The sequence below is a fragment of the Eleutherodactylus coqui genome, chromosome 4 (genome assembly GCF_035609145.1).
Source record: "Eleutherodactylus coqui strain aEleCoq1 chromosome 4, aEleCoq1.hap1, whole genome shotgun sequence".
Classification (NCBI taxonomy): domain Eukaryota; kingdom Metazoa; phylum Chordata; class Amphibia; order Anura; family Eleutherodactylidae; genus Eleutherodactylus; species Eleutherodactylus coqui.
Genome location: NC_089840.1, coordinates 35,105,856 through 35,127,225, shown reverse-complemented (window position 1 = coordinate 35,127,225; position 21,370 = coordinate 35,105,856). Strand labels below are relative to the sequence as shown.

General features: G+C 45.0%; 1 protein-coding gene across 3 annotated transcripts in view; it reads right to left on the bottom strand.

Annotated features, from left to right (window-relative positions):
* The window catches only part of LOC136625195 (butyrophilin subfamily 1 member A1-like), a 75,828-nt gene that overhangs the window by 7,284 nt on the left and 47,174 nt on the right, over window positions 1–21,370 (bottom strand). For all 3 annotated transcript variants that reach the window (XM_066599216.1, XM_066599215.1, XM_066599214.1), the window contains 3 exons: window positions 17,704–18,048; window positions 6,529–6,807; window positions 2,470–2,557 (listed from right to left, as the gene is read on the bottom strand). In XM_066599216.1, the coding sequence (XP_066455313.1) occupies window positions 2,520–2,557; window positions 6,529–6,807; window positions 17,704–18,048 (662 nt within the window). In that variant the 3' untranslated portion in view covers window positions 2,470–2,519. The remainder of the gene's footprint in view (window positions 1–2,469; window positions 2,558–6,528; window positions 6,808–17,703; window positions 18,049–21,370) is intronic.

Here is a 21,370-nt window from a genome sequence, read left to right as displayed (position 1 = left end):
GGCGAGGTTGTATGTTCTGAGCATAAATTTAAAGTGGAGAAAGTCTGCAGGCTTTTGAGACTTCTTCCACAGCTGTTCAGCACACCAAGAGCACCGCCGGGTGAAGCGCGTTTGAGGCGTGAGCCAGGGTTGCTGCAGTCTTTATTGGCTTGCTTGGGTTACGGCGGGGGGGGCGACGATTCATCCAGGGCATGTTTGAGAGTGGAGTTGTATTGTGTGGCAGCCAGTTGGGACAGGAGAGGGGAGAGATAAGGGACAGAGAAGACTGTAGAGACTTCGCAAATTTTTTGGTGTGAACGGCCTGGAGGTTCCTGTAGGTATGGTAGGTACGAGGGGCTGGGGAGATACTAGGAAGCTTGACAGGGAAAGAGAGGAGGTTATTATCAGAGAGCGGGAAAAGGGAGTTAGTGAAGTTGGAAGCAGAGCACAGATGGAGGAAGACCAGATTCAGAGTATTGACATCCCTGTGAGTAGAAGAAGCTGTGAGTTGTGAGAGACCAAGGGAGGAGGTGAGCGACAGAAGCTGTGAGGAAGATGGGGAGATGGAGTCATTAGTGGGGATGTTGAAATCTCCTAGGATGAGGGTTGGGATTTTGCAGGAGAGAAAGTGGGGGAGCCAGGCCCCAAAGTGGTCCAAAAACAGGCAAGGAGCCCCTCTCGGGCGGTAGACAAGTGCTACTAGCCTGGACAGTGGACGGAATAGCCGTAGGGCATGTACCTCTAGTGATGGGAAAGTGAGTGAGGGTACCGGGGGGGGGGGGGATGACCTGGAAGGTGCATTGTAGGGAGAGAAGAGCACCTACTCCTCCCCCTCGCCTGTCTTCCGGTCTTGGGGTATGGGAGAACTCCAGGCCATTGTAAGACAGTGCAGCAGGGGAGGGCGTGTCAGACTGCTGTATCCACGTCTCTGTTAGAGTAGCAGGTTTTGGGATTTTGCAGTGAAAAAGTCATAGATGGTGAGAAGTTTGTTGCATGCTGACCGGCAACTCCAGAGAGCACATTGAAAAGAAGCTGGGGAGGATATGCATGGACTAGGGGTTGGGCTAAAAGGGTGTCTCGGTAGGGCAGGTGGGGAGTAATAGTTAGGGGCACTAGAGGGTGGGCCAGGATTGGGAGAGATGTCCACTGCTGCTAGTAGCAGCAGTATAGCAAGGGTGAGCAGATTAGGGGATTTATGAAGGTGATAGTTATGTTTCACTGTGGCTTCAGAGGGATTGAGATGTTTTAGGAAAGTGAAGAGTGCATGCGAACTGTACATGGGTGACGAAAGGAGAGAGGGGCTGATATTAATGCCCCAGAGGTGGGCGTTGGATGTAGGTTTGATAGAAAATGGTAAAGATAAAGTATAGAGACTACAGTAATAGTGATGGTCAAGGAGTACAGGGTTTTAGGACAATTTGTGCGGCCTACCTGTCTCCTGCCATGTTAAACTGCATAGAAGTCACACTTGATCACGGGCACACATGCGTGTCAATGAATGGATACTACTTTTAAAACCAACAGCCAACACCTGGGAGGGACTAGTTTAATTAGATTAATTAAGCAACTGAATAGTGACCCACCTAGAGTTTTATGGCTCACTTACATAAATAACACCTGCACACTTAAACTGGACATAGCTGTGGGGGATGCACAAGATATGACCAGTATTCAAACTAATACAAGAAACACATACCATAGACATAACATAACAAGGAGATAGCAGTGGTGCAATTTAATCAGAGATGAAGCAGCGGGTAGGGTGTGGGCGTACTTCAGTTGCAGGAAAAGAGTACTGCGAGTGTGTATATAAAAGTATGCCTGTTTTTGTATGTAACAGTAGACGTATGTGTGGATTTAAGTATGCGTAAAAGCACACCTGTATATATGTTCTGGTACCATATCTATGTAGTAAGCTTAGCTTTGTCACCATATGTATGTGGTAAGCTTGTTTCAGGGATCATTTCTTTGTAGTAAGCTTGGCTCTGGTACTGTATCTATGAAGGACGATTGGTTCTGGTACTATATGTAGAAAGCTTGGTTCTGGTACTGTATTTCTATAGTAAGCTTGATCCTGTTATTATAATTGCAAACTCATTTTTAAACTTCAGACAATTGAGGACCCACAATCCTCAATTTTGCCCAGAGGCCATGACAGACTTGTTTTGGCTTTGAAATAAGCAAATTCCTGTCCGTGTGCACATGTGTGAGATAACTATGTGCCTTGCTTTATTTTTCTCTATGTATATTGTGTGTGTACTCCATGGCCAGGGAGGACGATAATAAAGTGGCGACCCCAGCTATCAGACGCCATCGTCAGTAAGCTGAGATATAAACCACCAATATGCACCCCTCTACCTTTATCAGCAGATGATGGCTCCATTCCTATTGCGGTTTGAACGATGGAAACCCTTCTTAGATTAGTTAACTCCATTGCAGAGTTCAAACATAATTCAACAAGATCAAAACCATTATACAAGGTTCACTTACTTATTGGAGCTTTCCATGCCTGAAGTCATCTGCTCCTTGTTCCTTGATAGTCAGAAGTCGTTCTCTACAATTACTGAGCTTGTCCCATCTACAACATAAGAAAATCAAGAAGGTCACAAACCATGAAACCTGCAGATCCAAATCCCCCCCAGAGTCTCATGTTATCAAAAAGTTATCACTTTGTAAGAAGAAAACTTATTGTGTTTATCAGAGTCTGGTTGGACAGAATGTGTAGAATGTTACCTGTTGATAGGAGAATGTCATACCTCTAGAGGGTTAAGGCGCATTTAGACTCAACGATTATCGCTAAAACATTGCTCAAAAGCAGTCTTTTGAGCGATAATCGTTTTGTCTAGCGCGCAGCCATCGTGCAAGATTCGCTCGTCGTTGTCCTTCAGCTAGCTGAAAGAGAACGATAAGTCTTATCAGTGCTGCACGCTGCGTTCACAGCGGGATATCACTGATACTATTGTTTCAGCTGGTATCCCACTCAGAAAACACAGCCAGAGTATGAAGAAGACAAGCGGCCCCGCTTGTCTTCTGCATACCCCGCTCGGAGCGCACAGCTGTATACCAGCTGAGCGCTCCGAGAAGACAACAGCTGTATATAGAAGATAGCGGTCCCGCTTGTCTTCTGCATACAGCATGAGCCTTCATTTATGCAAAGTGAACGCTCAAAACTGTCCCTCAAACTGCCGTTTGACCGAATTTTGAGCGATCATCTTGCCGTGTAAATGCACACAATGATTATCGCTCAAAAGATGTCTTTTGAGTGAATTTTGAGCGATAATCGTTGTGTCTAAATGGCCAATTAAACAAAAGGCTAATTACGAAGGGTAATGCGAGTATATTTATCCAGGCAACTATGGTGTATCTAGTACTGTGAGAGTAAAATGTTAGAATGCTTGTCCAGAAAACTGATATTTATGTGTAGTTAGCTATAGGGCATTAAAGACGTTGTCCGCTTACAAAACAGTTTTTCAACTCCTTAAAGACCAGAGTGTTTCGGTTCTTCGACACTTTTTTGCGATTTTTTTTCTGGCCTAGCCAAATTATTTTTTGCAGCATTTTTTGTTCCATCACAGGGCTATATTTTAGTGGGGTTTTTTTCATTTTTTTTTTATTTTATAAGGGGTCATGTGTACAAAAGGCAAAAAAAAAAAAAATTTTAAATTTATAGTTATTTATTTTTAAAATTTTTCTATTGACATTAAAATAAAAGTACGGGAATGGGTTCGTCATTTTGTTTCGGACTCTATGTAGCCTGTAAATGAGAAGGCAGAAGTGGTTAAATAACGCTTCTGCCTTCTCCTCCAGGTCTGCGTCTGACAGCCAAGAACCTGACCTGCTCCTGTTTAATTGCAGAAAGTTTAATCCTGTGCCGCATATTTACCAGGACCAAGTGCCATAAATATATGGCGCTTGGTCCTTAATGTGTTAAAAATGGATCCAATGCTGTTAAAATAATGCTGAGGTACTTATCCGCCCTCAGACCCAGTGCTGCAGCCTTAAATAAATTTAATTATATTTACACTTTTCATCTTTTATCCCGACGAGCGCAAAAGCAGCTTTTTTCTTTTACTATTGCCGTCTATCAAGCACCGGACAGGTGCTTGTTTGCTGTGTACTCTTTTGCTGCTCTCCGTCATGCTGCGGATGTGGGAATAAAAGAACCTGTGCAAAGTCTTCCTGGACATCGGTGCCGACGGGGTTTATCAGGCTGATTTCCCCGTCAGGCATCAGGTGAGTTAATATTGGCTCATTGTATTATACTGTTTTAATCACCTGGCGCGTGCCTGACCTACTCTTAGTGCTGCAGCCTTGCTGTCTTCCCAGTCTTTGTTGTGAAATGGACACAATATGACCGCTGCAGCCAGAGGCCTCAGCATCATTGCCCGTTCTGTTTGCATCAGTGCTCACATCCTGGGCACCAAGTTGCCTGGAGTTCAAAAGACGGGCTTCCATATTTTGGCCAAAATCTTAATAAATACCTAGTATTTTTCGTTATTTATCATTATTTTTGCAGCAAGTAGTCTGGCTTTAAATGCTGGGGATGCCAAGGGTGGCAGTGTCAGTATTGCCCACTTTTACGGTGCAGGGCATCCCGCCAGACTGAATCATATGTGGCATCATTTATAGTCTGAAATCCTGCATGATGCACCGCACACAGGGATAAGGTATACAAAGGGTGCCAGACCAACTGATGCGTGACTACAATACTAAGCAGCCCTCCCCTTATTATCTGGTAGGTACATGGGTAGTTGTTCATCAGTATTTTGCATTTGTGTAATGCTCCTCTATATTGCAATTTGTCTGTCTGCATGCTGAGCGATGTGGTTCTACATCTACCCTTGTATTTGGTATCAGTATATCAGCAAGTATAGCTGCTGGGGTCACGAAGCGATTTACAGCCCTGGAGTATGGCAGCGGTAGTGTACTGCACATGAAAGTGTATCTCCCACACGCTGTCATGCACGGTGTGACTTTTTTTTTTTTAATTCCCCGCTCTGCCTCAGCGGCGTTGCGTATGATAATCAGAGAGAATAGAGCAATTTGTGCGTGATATGCAGTGAAATGGAGCATGCTGCAATCTTTTTCATGCATATAGCTACACGCAATATATACGCGCTAATGTGAATGGATCAATGAAAATCAATTTACAAATATTGAGTATTTTTTAAAATCCTGCTGCACTTCTACTCTAAGAGCAGTCACACTAGGGGTGAGGTCTACTGTAAGAGCGGTCACACAAAGGGGGGCTCTACTGTAAGAGCGGTCACACAAAGGGGGGCTCTACTGTAAGAGCGGTCACACAAAGGGGGGCTCTACTCTAAGAGCAGTCACACTAGGGGTGAGGTCTACTGTAAGAGCGGTCACACAAAGGGGGGCTCTACTATAAGAGCGGTCACACAAAGGGGGGCTCTACTGTAAGAGCGGTCACACTAGGGGGGCCCTACTGTAAAAGCAGTCACTGGGGAGGGGGGGGGGGGGTTCTACTGTAAAAGCAGTCACTAGGAGAGGTCTACTGTAAAAGCGATCACACTAGGGGAGGTCTACTGTAAGAGTGGTCACACTAGGGGAGGTCTACTGTAAGAGCGGTCACACTAGGGGAGGTCTACTGTAAGAGCGGTCACACTAGGGGAGGTCTACTGTAAGAGCAGTCACACTAGGGGAGGTCTACTGTAAAAGCGGTCACACTAGCGGGGTCTACTGTTAGAGCGGTCACACTAGCGGGGTCTACTGTAAGAGCGGTCACACTAGCGGGGTCTACTATAAAAGCAGTCACACTAGGGGGGTCTACTATAGAAGCAGTCACACTAGGGGGGTCTACTATAGAAGCAGTCACACTAGGGGGGTCTACTACAAGAGTGGTCACACTAGGGGAGGTCTACTACAAGAGCGGTCCACACTAGGGGAGGTCTACTGTAAAAGCAGTCCCACTAGGGGGTCTACTGTAAGAGCGATCACACTAGGGGGTCCACTGTAAGAGCGGTCACACTAGCGGGGTCTACTGTGCCTCCAAGACTTCCCCAGAGCAGCCCCCTGAACTCTGGAACGCGCTACCAAAATATATCCAGGCAATCACTGACACACTAAAATTCAGGCATGCTCTAAAATTGCACCACTTCAGGGAAGCATACCCTATCCCCTAAACCAAACCCCTCTGAACTCTGCCTGATAACATGCTCCCTGACCTACTGACTGCAACTCCTGCTAGTAATCAACCGGCACCAGCAGTCATACCGATTCCGCCACTATACAGCCTGACCATTGTCTGTGTGTATAGCATTCCTCGCTCTCCACCTTGCCATACCGTGCACATCTTCAGCCCCTTTACCTTCTGTATCACCCCACTATTTGTAGTATGTAAGCTCGTTGGAGCAGGACCCTCACCCCTACAGTTTCATCAATTGATTACTCCATGTAACCGTGGTCTTGTTTTATTTCCCTGTCTTGTAAGCACTGCGGAATATGTTAGAAATAAATTATTATTACTGTAAGAGCAGTCACACTAGGGGGGGGGGGGTCTACTGTAAGAGCGGTCATGGAATACAATACCTGATATGACGGCTCGGGTGGATCTTTTCAGTCTCCCCTCCTTGATATGACACAATATTTGTACATTTTTCAGAATATCATAATGCAGTGTAGACTCCACCACCTTCCAGCCATCTTCCTTCTCTGTGATATTGGGTTTTCCATAGCTGGACAGATCTTCTCCCTGTGCAGTGATCCACTGGACCTCAGGATCACCATAAACGCCAGAGCCCCGACACTTCATACATCGCTTACCACCAACAGTGACCAGTGTAACTGTGGGCTCAACTGCATTCAGTTCTGAAAACAAGGTACGTGGCATCATAAAGTACAGTGAAATTCTAATAAATTGTTATAGTCCAGACCTACAAAATAATCCGGAACTTCAGAAGATCAAGCGTGGAAGACTGAGAAGAAAGCGAGATAATAGCTGAAATCTGTTTCTTCGTGTATTGTCACTTGGACGTAAAATTCAAAAGTGTAAAAATGTAGACAGTAAAATGTTGTTGGTGACGTTCATCCTCCCATCAGATATATATAGAATCTATATTGTCCAGTTGGATCACTGGTCAGAAAAACCAACCAGAAACAGAAAGAAAAATTACTATAAAATGAGAAAACATTGACTTGATATAAGATGTGACAATCGGTGGAATTACTATAAAATGAGAAAACATTGACTTGATATAAGATGTGACAATCGGTGGAAAAACGTCACTTTTCAGTGCTGCTCAAAGGGAGCAATGTCCACCCAATGGTCATTTGACTGAACAAAACTTTAATCTGGTTGTTACACATTACGACTAGTGATGAGCTTTTCAAAAGACGTTGAATTTGGGCAAAAAAAGTTTGGCTCAGTTCGAACTAGTTCAAACTAAACCCAAACTTCATCAATACCCATGGAACCAGTGTATAAAACGGTCTTAGAGCCACGAAAGCTCTGTACAATAAAAGAAAAAAAAGAATAAAGACGAGAAGTAGGAGAAGTAGGAGGAAGGAAGAAGAACAATACGAAAAAAGGAGAAGAAATTTCAGTGGGTTCAGCTAAGACGAACCGCCCGAGTGTCAGGTTCATGCTGAACCAACTTTTAGCAAAGTTCGGTCCGAAACAGGGCTCTATTGTTTTGGTCCACTCAACACTAGTTATGACCTGAGAACCAAGTCTTCCTTGGGTCTGAGGAAGACCTCATTCTGAACTTGTAATGTGTACTAACCACAATAAAACCCAGCTTGCAGCTCTAGTTTTCCAGACCTGACCTGAGTGAGTAGACGTGCTGGTACAGTAAACGCAAAGTGGTATGGTGCTCAAATCTAACACAACCCAACCAGGTGAGGTTTTTTTTGTGTGTTATCAGAATAATATCTGACATTTTCCAAAATACTACACCCAGATATAACGTCTTGTCCTTTTGTAACCCTTCCCCTTTTTCCTTAGCTTCCCCCACAGAAAATCCCCTGTTCAGCTATAAGATGATCTCCCTTTAAATCAGACTCCCCCCCGCCCAAAAATAATAATAATAAAAATAAAGAGACATCAGAAAACAAAATAAAGTCTTGGTTCATGAACATTATAAACACTGAGCATTCCAGACCCTATTGTAGGACTTTGTAATGTTTCAGTGCAATGTACCACAGAGAGAAAATTCTGTACTAAAGACCCCGTACACCTTCAAGAACTGTTGAACAATGATCCTTTGTATAACACCTGTTTTCCCCAGGTTCCCCATACACAGGAAAGTTCTGCTTGGCTGAACATTTATGTATTTAGGGAGATAAGCCAGCTCTAGCTCTGGGTTATCTCATGGGGGGAAAAAAGACTGCATTGAAATTCAACGTCCCCAATTCTCCCCCCCCCCCCCAACATCCTTTTTTTGTGGGAAAGTTGGGCCACCACCATCTACTTTAGAGAGTTGTCCAGCTCTGCCGTTATCAGGGGGTTCGGAAGCCTAAACTCTAATGTTCAGTAAAGGAGAAGCATTGAGATAAATAGAATATAGTGGTAAGTCGCAGTAAAAACAAACAAGATCAAATAACTTGGGAAAAATCATTAGATCAAGCGCTTTGCACGATAAGTGTGCATTGTGAACGCATGATCAGATCTTTCATGCAGACCATAAATCAGCGTTGGCCTGCAGCTGCATTGTTCAGTTTAAACAGGCAGTCAGTAGTTCATCTACGAATGACTGCCTGTTTACTTTGAATGCAGGGCGACAGGTCAGAAAAAGGGCTTTAGTGTTCGCTATCAAAGAGGGGTCCATGAAGAAGAACATTGTCTAGGCTAGTCCATCCCATATGGGCACCAACACTATTAGTTATCAGTGGATCACCCATTTACAACGGTTTGATATAAACTAGTTGTCTGCAGTTTATGGAGTTGACTGAAGCTCTCCCTTGTCTCGATCAGAAGCTTGGCTTCTTCACCTCCTATATTCATATCAAGCCGAAGTGCTTAATACACAGTGATGAAAGTCCATTGATTTCTCTTGGCTCACTAACATCTGCGTTTTCCTAACCAATGTAGCATGTCATATTTTAGTGTAGGCGATGGGGATTTAACGTATGCAGCAGAAAAGCATGTGTATTTGTTGTATAGGGCATATTTTGCGAGTGTGAAAAATAAATGTGCAATATGCGGGACACATGCTCCCATGTCAGTGAGCCCTTAGACTATGTCCAATGTCCAGTCCCTTAACGGTTCTTATATAGGCTCCTGAATCGAAATCAACTATGTTGTAGGATGCAGAAAATGGTTCAGGCTTTGCTCTATATGCATGTTCAATATAAAGCGGTTATACTTAATGTCTTTTGTGTCATCTGTAATATACATGAAACATGTGAGATCTTTTCTTGTCATGTATGTAAAAGTATACATATGTGGATTAAAAAAAAGAACAAAACTAGGGGCATGGTTAAGCAGCCAAGAAGAAAGGACGCAGGACTCCATCTCTCCCGCAATCAGAAAGAGAAAACAGAATAAAGATACTTTAAATAGCTGCAAAACCCACCATCAAAGGTCACCCTAACCCTTCCTGACCAGGTGGGTGTCCGTATAGCCGCTTTCCAGAGCGCCTGACAACCTCTCCCAACGGCCCGCTCCGGGGCGCCGGGGACCAGAAGCATCCCATCCCGCATCCCACCTGTCACACTGGTCCTCCTGTAATAGCCGGCATCCCTCAAGTTCCTCCGTACACCTCTCCGGGCTGAACGCCGCTTCTTCCCTCCAGCGCTGAGGTGACAGAGACTCCTCCACAGCACCTGAAGCTCCAGCTGTGTCGGGGCTCCTGCCCGCAGCACCGCTGACAGCCGACTCTGTATAAAGGACTCCTCTGCGCTGCGAGCTACGACTGGAGGTGACTGCAAGATTACTGGGGACCGCAGTGAGTACCACTCTACCTCCCCCACTCACCGGAGAGAACTCCAGTCACCTAGGTTAATTGAAAATTGGAATTTTGGATCCCAGGACCGCCATCTTAGGATTTACATCAGGGAGCTGTATCCTGTGAATCACCACTTAAAGGGGTTGTCCCGCGGCAGCAAGTGGGTCTATACACTTCTGTATGGCCATAATAATGCACTTTGTAATGTACATTGTGCATTAATTATGAGCCATACAGAAGTTATAAAAAGTTTTATACTTACCTGCTCCGTTGCTAGCGTCCTCGTCTCCATGGTGCCGACTAATTTTCGCCCTCCGATGGCCAAATTAGCCGCGCTTGCGCAGTCCAGGTCTTCTCCTGTTCTCTATGGGGCTCCGTGTAGCTCCGCCCCGTCACGTGCCGATTCCAGCCAATCAGGAGGCTGGAATCGGCAGTGGACCGCACAGAAGAGCTGCGGTCCACGGAGGCAGAGGATCCCGGCGGCCATCTTCACAGGTAAGTATAGAAGTCACCGGAGCGCGGGGATTAAGGTAAGCGCTCCGGTGAGCTTTCTGTACGTCCCTGCATCGGGGTTGTCTCGCGCCGAACGGGGGGGGGGGGTTGAAAAAAAAAAAACCCCGTTTCGGCGCGGGACAACCCCTTTAAGCACTTCTGTATGGCCATATTAATGCACTTTAATATACATCGTGCATTAAATATTGGCCATACAGAAGTTATACACTTACCCCCTCCGGTGTTGGCGTCCCCATCTCCATGGCGCCGACCGAAGCCTTCTTCTGCCTGGATTAGAAGCGCTTGCGCAGTCTGCCCTCTTCTGTCCGGCTCCGGCGTGCTCGCGCCGCAGAGGTCTTCTGCGCATGCGCAGAAGACCTGTGCGGCGCGAGCACGCCGGAGCGGCCCCTTCAGCGCAAGCGCGTCTAATCCAGGCAGAAGAAGGCTTCGGTCGGCGCCATGGAGACAGGGACACCAACATCGGAGGGGGTAAGTGTATAACTTCTGTATGGCCAATATTTAATGCACGATGTATATTACAAAGTGCATTAATATGGCCATACAGAAGTGCTTAACCCCACTTGCTTTCGCGAGACAACCCCTTTAATTCCCTGATTTCACACCACTCTACTGCCACCTGGTGGCTAAAAGCTATTATATTACATCGGCCCTAATATACATCAGTATAACTTCATTTGCTGCATCCCACAACCTCAGATCCCATCCAGCTGGTTCTAACAATTAAATCAATATATTGCCTTCAGTGAACAACGTTCATAAATAACCAATTTATTTCTGGATTGACTACCATCCCTTATAACTCAACTACAACTTCAACAAGGTACCCGCAAGTTTCCAAAGAACGAGTTCAAGACTCACCTAAACCGACCAAACACTATAGAGTACAAGCTATAAATCCGAACCAGCAACATATACAAGTTACCTCAGTTTAAATACCTCTAAAACTGCTTCAGGCGACACCTGGCCGCACGGGTAACCATATGGCCCCAATGTAGCCGCACTGAAGCTGGGTGCTAAGTAGAGGAACTCTGTCTAAGGAGACCCCCGATTCTCTCCCCTCCCCCTCCTCATCAACCTACGGATACACATAACGACCCTCTGAAATCATGCGCCCCATACAGACAAAGCAAGGAAAAGGCGAACAACCTCAGATAACGTCCAAGCGATCTTCAAGATTGACATTGTCATCGGCCGCTTCTGACGAGTCCTCCCGTTCATCGACGGAGAGTACTCCAACTGCCCAGATCACAACACCTACAAGCCCAACTAACTTGGAAGTGATCACAGCCTCAATATCCGATACTCTCTTACCCCAAATACAACTTATGCTAAAGAGAACCTCTGATGACATCTCGTCTAAACTCACTAAAGAGATCCGAGACCTCGGTTACCGCACAGCAGCATTAGAGGACCGGATGGACAATGCAACGACAGTCCTCGAGTCTCACGAAAAAGAGGTGGAGCAGCTCCATGAAGAAATACTAACTCTCCACGACAAATTAGAAGATGTCGAAAACAGAGCCCGTAGAGATAATTTGCGGATCCGGGGTCTCCCGGAATCCATCCAAGACCTCCAATCTACCACAACGGCTCTCTTTCAAGAACTTTGCCCCAACATACCTATAGAGAGACTAGAAATGGACCGAGTCCATAGGGCATTGCGAGCCCATAAATCAGGAGGCCCCCCAAAAGATATAGTTCTTAAAATGCATTACCACCGCACGAAAGAACAACTTCTCCAAGCAGCTCGATCTACACAAAAACTAACCTTCCAGGGTCACGACTACCAAATTTTCCCAGACCTAGCTCCCTCGACACTGGCAAAAAGAAGAACCCTCAAGCCCTACTTGGAGATTCTTCAACAGAAAAGAATACAATACAGGTGGGGGTTCCCATTTCGTTTAACCTTCACTTTCCAAGATAGATCCCACACTATCTTATCCACAGAAGGAGCGAGACGCTGCTTCGAAGACTTACAATTCCAACAACCGGTTCAAGACTCCCCAACTAACTCGCAACCCACTAGGTCCCCCAGGAGATCCGACGAGAATGATAAAGAGCCATGAGCCTTAACACAGACCTGCCTTTGAGCAGAAAGCACTTCTCTTAGCCCCAAAAATTTCCCCTTGAAATGTTTATCTTTAAAATGTTTGATGCCTTTTTGGACTCCCCGACAAACCGCTACGCGGCCACAAAGGAGGGGGGAGGGAGAAGAAAAGGAAAATTAGGGGAAAAGAAAAAGGGGACAGGACTAACCTTTCCATTGCAACAAGGACTACCGGCAGGATCAGGACATCATCCACGGACGGGGGATTTTTCCGCTAGCCCCACTTGTTGCTATATTAGGCCTGGTGGATATCTCTCCCTCAACTAGAGCTAGACGCCAATACCTAGGACACATTGAAAGTCCGCAAAGTCCTAACCACAGCTCCACGAGACTTAACGTTACTTTTACAGCTGCCCCCCCCTGTTTTCTGAATTACAGAGACAGACTTATGCTCTCCAACGTCAATGGCTAGTCCACTACCCGGAGGTCGATGGGAGTTTGACATCAGTCTCCTTTTGAGAACCCATTCAATACACGTAAAGAATTGTAGTGGATAACTTGAACCCCTACAACCCCCCCCCCCCCCACACTTTTTTTTTCTTCGTTTTTCCTCCTCCTTATTCCTCTTACCCTCTTTCTCCTATGTGTACATATATGTTTATAAATGTATATATGTGTATATATATATATTTTTTTCTTTTCCCCCTTTCTTTTCTCTCCCCCCTCCTTATTTGCCCTCTATCACAGTCCCCCTCCTTCCCCCTTCCCACACCCCCCCCACACACACAAGAAGTCTCCTTACCATAATTCTCTTAATTGTGTTGTAATTTACAGTTCCTCTCTAGCACCTACACGGTGTGCCGTTTCTGACAGTAGTTGCTGCTATGTTCACAAAAGCAGCTTTTTGCAGACAAGTTCATTGTCAAATGTACAATGTTATTTCACAATGTTGGCCTCTTTTTCCTTCCCCCCCTTATCCTCCACCTCCCACATCCCCTCCCTTCTCTCTCTCTCGGGGTATAGACATCAGAGTGCTCTCCAATTACAATAGCCCTCCCTTCTCTCTCTCTCGGGGTATAGACATCAGAGTGCTCTCCAATTACAATAGCCCCCCAAATACCCTCCCATGGATTTAAAAATAATCTCGCACAATGTGCAAGGTTTCAATTCCCCCAACAAAAGATCCAAAGCCTTCCGCTATTATAAAAGCATTCATGCTGATATAGTATGCCTACAAGAGACTCGTTTCTCGGACCACTCCTCCCCGCGATATCTTTCCCCTCATTACCCTTCTTTTCGGCAACAGGACCGTCTAAAACAAGAGGAGTGACGATCTGTTTTGGTCGCTCTGTCCCTTTTACTCACACCTCCACTATATCGGACTCCGAGGGCCGCTTCTTAATCCTGGCAGGAGTTATCCAAGATGTCCCAATCACCATAGTAGCATACTATGCCCCAAATTCCAGACAAATCAACTTTTTCACAAAACTACTAGACACAGTAGAAGCCAACAAAATTGGTACAGTTATTTTATGCGGAGATTCCAACTGTATATTAGACCCGAGCCTGGACAAAAACGCGGTAAATCTCCCGACACCCCACACAAACCCACAACACTCAATTTCTTACAACTTTAAAAAGCTCCTTTCACAATACCACCTTGTGGATTCCTGGCGGGAAGCTAATCCCACTGTTAAAGACTTTACACACTACTCTGCCCCACATTCCCTATACAGAAGAATTGATCACATATTAGTACCAGCGTCATTTTTACCACAAATATCACACTCTAAGATTCTCTCGGTTCCCTGGTCTGACCATAGTCCAATATCCATCACCTGTGATTCCTTAATGTCAAAGCCCACTAACACCTCCTGGACTATTAATGATTCATTACTAGCACGCCCCGACATAGTGACCTCACTAACGCCTCAACTCGAGGAATATTTCAGCCTCAACAGCCCTTCTGCCGCATCTCCTATCTCCCTATGGGAAGCCCACAAGGTGGTACTTCGGGGCATATTGATCCAGATATCATCACGAGTAAAGTGAGAACATCTACAAAGACAATCAGACTTAGAGAAGAAGGTACTACAATTAGAAGAAGTCGCTAAAAAACATCCATCACGAGATAATATTAGAGAGCTCATGCAAGCTAAGACAGAATTAGATCTATGTATCATGGACATAGTTGAAAGAAAAATACGCTGGTCCCGACAACGATACTATATTTTAAACAGCAAACCATCAACTCCACTAGCTCGAAGACTACGCGCAAACCCTATAATTAGCCCTTTTGTAAGGCTTCGTACAAAACATGGTGTAGTTACGGCAAATCCATTGACTAGAATATCCGAATTTAGCCAATTCTTATCTAAGCTATACTCCCAACCACAAAACACACCAACAGAACAAGTACATACATACCTAAGAGAAACTACATTCCCCACTCTTCCAGAGACATTTTTGGAACATTTAGCTGCAAAAATCACCCCAGAAGGGGTAAAAGATGCGATAAAAACATTAAAAGTAAATAAACGCCCGGGGCCGGACGGCTTCACAGCCACTTACTATAAAAAAATTCTCTCCGTTTCTTCACACCCATTTAGCAAATTATTTTATTGCAATGCGAGATGGCCAACAAGTAGGACAAACATCACTATGGGCAGCTATATCCATGATCGCCAAACCCGATAGAGACCTGCTAGACAAACAAAATTACCGGCCCATCTCCTTAATCAATATTAACATAAAACTCCTCACAAAGATCCTAGCCTCAAGACTAAATACAATCCTACCATCCATTATCAGAAGAGACCAGGTAGGCTTTATCCCAGGCCACCAAGCCCCAGATAGAATTCGTAGAATAACACACCTGACACATATCTGCCAAGCCAGGGGCATCCCGGCAATGTTACTTTCCATGGATGTCTACAAAGCTTTCGACACCCTGAGCTGGTCATACCTGTTCTCAGTTTCAGAACACTGGAAGTTCCCTACAGAATTTTTATCTTGGCTACAAATCCTTTATAATTACCCTAAAGCCTTTGTCCGCTATAAAGGTTTTTTTCTCGGCTAATTTCACTATCCAGCGGGGTATGAGGCAGGGTTGTCCACTTTCCCCACTTCTTTTCATTTTAGCTTTAGAGCCACTAGCCATAAAAATCTGCAACAATCCCGACATAAGAGGAATTGAACTTGCCGGAGTACATCATAAAATTAGCATGTTCGCAGACGACATCCTTGCCATAATATCATACCCTCAAATTACAATCCCAAATCTTCTGGCGGAACAGTCCAGGTTCGGGTCTATCTCCGGCCTAAAAATTAACGAAGCAAAGTCAAAAGCCTTTAACCTCACCATGCCCTCAAGCACACTCTCTCAACTGGAATCCAACTTTTCATTTCAATGGATGAGGGGGTCGCTGGACTACCTGGGAGTACACCTGACTAACTCCTATGACCTGCTGTATGCACAAAACTTTATACCACTCCTCCGCAAACTATGTAAATTACTAGAAAGTTGGAACCGATACCATATATCATGGATAGGAAGGGTGAACTCCTTTATTTCTTTCGGCTCTTCCAGTTCGGGTTCCTGGGCACCTCTTGAAAACATTTCAACAGATGTCCCTCCGCTTAATCAGGAATAACTCAATCCCCAGGGTATCACGTTCTACTCTATATAGGCATAGGCAACAAGGAGGTTTGGGAGCTCCACATATAACAAAATACTACCAAGCAGCCCAGGTGGCCCAGTTAGCCTCCCTACATTCCACTACAAATGCCCCCCTTTGGCTCTCCATAGAGGCCATGGAAATCCATCCCCTCACACTAGATTCTTTACTGTGGATTCCCCTGACTTATAGACCCAGCATATCTAACCCCATCATAAAACATTCCCTTAAAGTTTGGGACTCCATCAAAAACTTAGGGAACTTGATCTCCTCTCACTTACTGCTCCTGCCAATCCTGCGCAACCCTCTATTACCACCGGGCCAAGATTCCCCCCTAGCTTTCCAAAATTGGACAAATAGAGGTATCACCAAATTACATCATTTACTTTCAAAAGAGGGCATGGTGACGTTCCCCATCCTACAGAGGAATAAGGACTTACCATCCACAGAAATATTCCGTTACCTACAATTAAAAAATTGGTCAACTTCCCTACTGAAAAAGACAAAACCTCCGTACTCCCTCACCCACTTTGAAACATACTGCCTAAATTACCCACAGGCAAAAAGCCTCATCTCCCAAATTTACTTGAACCTTGTTCACACCAAATTTCGCATACAATTACCTTATGTAACTAAGTGGGAGCAGGATCTAGGGGAGGTTCTGGGCAAGGAGGAGTGGTCTCAGATATGGAGATCTACCAACAGTGGGGCCCACAATATACTAATGCTAGAAACCTCATACAAAGTCCTTCTACGATGGTATCTGGTCCCCACCCGAATTGCGCATGCGGTCCCCGGCTATTCAAAGAACTGTTTCCGAGGTTGTTCGTCCCCTGGTGACATGCTCCATATATGGTGGTCCTGCCCCAGGGTCAAACGACTATGGATTAGGACATACTCTTTAATCTACTCAGTAACGTTCCACAACCTACGCAAAAATCCATGGGAGGCTCTGCTGAACAAAAAAAAATCAAGAATATACCCCCAAATTCCAGAAAATTAATTTCATTTATCTTCCTAGCTATGAAACAAACTATCGCTCACTCCTGGCGTAAAGCTACTCTGAATTTTTCCGAAGTTAAACGCCGAATAAATTGGTACCTCGTAAATGAAAAACCAACTTTGATAACGGAGGATAAAAGGGATAAATTCATTAGTATCTGGACTCCCTGGATAAACTATACCTTTCCCACGGCGGGGGTGAGCCTATTAATCTAAAACCAGATTACTGGGGTCCCCGCCCCTTGGGGTATCAACCCTGAGAGAGAGAGAATCCCTCCCCCCCCCCCCCACGCTACTCTTCCCTATACCAATCCTTTCCTACCTACACGATGAATTGGCCCTGGCCAGGCCACTGTTTACTCTTGAGGAATGTTCCTCCTGATGACGACAACAAAAATGCAACGCACGTTAACATCTGATTGTCATTTTTATTTTCTGTTAAAAACCCCATTGACAAAAGGCTGGTAGCCATCATATTGTAACATGATGAACAATCTACTGATAATACTGTTGTCTTTAATTGTAATATTGAAAATTCAATAAAAATTATTGTTGAAAAAAAAGAACCAAACACACTTACTGTCTATGGCTAATGTCACCTTCTTATCTCCATGACCCTTGTGGTTGGCAGCTCTGCAGTAGTAAGTTCCTTCATCCTCATACGTGACATTTTTTATGGTCAGGTGTAGATTTCCTTGTGAAAACTCTCTTGATAATTCAACCCGACCTTTATATCGGTGATCCTGCTCCTCCGGACTTTCCTCGCCGTACAGTAACTTGTAAATAATCACTTCTCTTTGGTCTTTGACTTTAACCCAGATCATGGTCAAATCTGACAAAGCTTCCACAAAAGGGAATGCACAGGGCAACGTGGCAGGGAGATAGAGGAAGACACTCACACGTTCCTCGTGTGTAGGAAGGAGACCTGGAAATAACATGAATATTAAGACTAACTCACAGCTACACTACCCTACCAAAAGTAAGTGAACACCCGAGCAAGAATGAAAAGTAGTATTTATTTTCATAGGTTAATACTTTTTTTTTTAAAAGGAATTCTTATTTAGCCAGAGATTAATAAACAAACATACAGTCACAGGCAACTGGCACCGTAGGTGCCGAATTCAGCAAAGTGGTACATTGCATAGAAACCAGGATAAGATAATCGTTACCTGTGTATACATGCACATTTCTTCTTGACACGTAATGCTTGGCTAGAACTTTTTATATTTTAACTTTATCTTTATCAATAATTGCTTTACAACAGAGTTACAAAAAAAACAACAACCTTAGAATGAATTAGCGATAAAGAATCAGGAAAAAGTAAGAAAACAAAAAAGGAAAAAAAAAAGAAAAAAACTCCCAACCACTCCCCGGCGCGACTCTTTAAATAAAAATTGTAAGAACAAAAAGAAAAAAAATTTATAGAGCAGGGTTTTAACTTAGAGGACAAGTTAAGCAGGTGTCCCACGTTGTATCATTCCCTCTCTTTCCCTCACTCCCCTTCTACCATCCAGCCAGGCTCTCCCATTGCTGTCGTGGGGCAATTCACCCAGCTACCCCAGATCTTGTCAAATTTTTCAGGGCATCCCCTGGCCATATATGTCAATTTGTACATTGGGATTTCGGAGTTGACCACCCGGACCCATGCATTCCTGGTCGGCCTCCCAGGGTATTTCCAGTTCAGTAAAATTACTTTCTTGGCATAGAAAAGTAACAACTTATACAATGTGTGCGTTGCTGCAGCCACCGGTAGGTCTCCAACAAGCCCAAAGAGGCACGTTCCAGGATGCATGATTCTCGGTGCCTCTAAGTATGTTTCCATGAAAACGAGAACGTCCTCCAGTAGCTTTGCAAGAAGGCACACTCCCAAAACATGTGCATGACCGTCCCATCCGCAACTAGGCATCACAGACATATCGCAGAAGAGAGCAGGCCCATGGTGCACAGTCTAGAGGGGGTATAGTATATGCGGTGCAGAAACTTAACTTGAATTAGTTTGTCTCTAGCGCTAACCAAAGGGGGACCAGATCCGCTTAGTATATCCTCATCCTCCCCTGAGGTCAAGTCAGGGATATCTGCCTCCCATTTCTGCATGGCCCTTTCGCCTAGCAGGCCGAGATGTTGCGCTATATGGGCATAGAAGCTCGACAATGGTTTGACAAGGTTACACATCTACGCCAGGCCCTCTAGCCGCGTCATGGACAGTGGAATAGATAGGCCTCGAAACTGAGCTCTAGCCACATGCCGCAGCTGGTAGTACCTAAAATAGGAATTTTTAGGCAGACCATGGGTTATCCGTAGCTGTAGAAAGATGCAAAGCGCACCCTCACTGACTATATCAGAGAGGACATTGACGCCCCATCGCCTCCAAAAAGCAGACTCTAGAAAGCGTTGAAAGTGTGACAGTTTGGGGTTATTCCAGAGGGGAGTATATGGGGATCGCGTGGTCCCTTCCTCCGTGGACAGTCTCGAGGTCCGGTGCCAGATTTCAAGTGTCACCAGCATGGGAGTGGGCAAAGGAGCAACAGAAGATGAGGGGACGCTCAGCAGCAGCCCCCGCTGGCTCTGGGCAGAGTCTACCACTCTACGCTCCAGGCCCACTACCGGGTTATAGTCTGACGAGGATAGCCACCATCCCGCATACACCAGCTGGCCAGCCAGATAGTAGTAATAGAAGTGTGGTAAGGCTAGACACCCCCCCCCCCACTCAACGGGAGACACAGAGTCTCTAATCTAATCCTGGGTGTGGTGCCCCTCCACAAAATACGTAGCACAATCCCGCGAAGCGTAGTGAAGAACTGTTTTGGAACTAACGTAGGGGAGTTATGTAATATATACAGGAATTTTGTCAGCAGCTTCATTTTTAGCAGGTTTAGTCTGCCCACCAGAGTGAGCGGGAGAGAGGCCCAGCGCACCGCCATCTCCTCAGCCCAGCCCAGGAGAAAGACTAGGTTGGATTTGTAAAAAGTAAATATCTCTGCTGACACCTTTACACCCAAGTAAGTTGTCTGGGTTGTCCAACTCAGCGGGGCGGGCAGGGGGAGCTCAGCGGCCACAGGGTTCACTGCCAGTAAGTGGGTCTTGTCCCAGTTGACCTTGATGCCAGAGTGTGTGCCAAATGCGTCGAATCCATAGGTTAATACTTAGTGGAGCGCCTTTGGTCGTAATGATATCGGATAGTCTCCATGTCAGATTTTTTACTAAATGTCTGGTAACTTCAGTTGGTATTTCCCTCCATTCATCTTGTAAACGTCTTCTCTCAAAGAAGATGGACGCTGTTCATATTTGTTCGCCTGAGCAGCAAGTCCAATCGTGGATCAGCAATATCCTCAAACCAAAGTAAAACGGCGTTGGATTTGTGACAAGGCGTGTTGTCTTGTTGGAAGTATTGCTGACCAGAGTATTACCACATTGTCGGGCAGCACATAGTAGTCCAGAATGTCAGGTACACCTCTCCTTGTCACTACAACCAATGGACTGAGAGCATGTCATTTGAATCATCCCCTATAATGGAACCTCCGCCGTACATAACTGTTGGAAAAACACACTCAGGCACAAGCCTTCTCCAGGATTCTCCACACCCCGGTACATCCATCTGATGTGAAGATAGAGTAGCGTGATTCATCACTCCGTAGAATGTTCTTCCATTGCTGAACTATCCAATGACGACGCTCCTTGCACCACTGTATATGCATCTTCTTTGAAAAAAATTGCCAGACATTTGCAGGATGAATGGATGGAAATACCAGCTGAAGTGTATCAGACATTAGTAAAAAGTATACCATGGAAAGTATCTAATATCACAGGGGCCAATAGGAGGACCCACTAAGTATTAACATATGTAAATAAATAGTACTTTTGATTCCTCAAGTGTCCAGTTACTGTTGGTAGGATAGCGTAGATGAAGTTTCTTAGGCTCACAGAGAGAATAATTCATCAGTTTATCAATAAAAACACTTTGTCTTTTGGCTTTGCCCACTATGTTAGGTTTGTCATCATTCTATATAGTTACATGTGGGAGATATCTGTGGTGCTCAGCCATATTCTTCCAGCCTTCCATACTCTTGTAGGCAACGCGACTTTAACTGAATGAACAGTGACATCAGTTTTAGGACTATCATGGTAGCTTTTCCAATTGTCACATCTTGGAAAGTGTTCAGAAGACACAAAACCATGCAGAGATATGTGTATGTAGAAGATACTGATGTGGACCAGATTAAACATGCTGACAAATTACCCCAGCATCT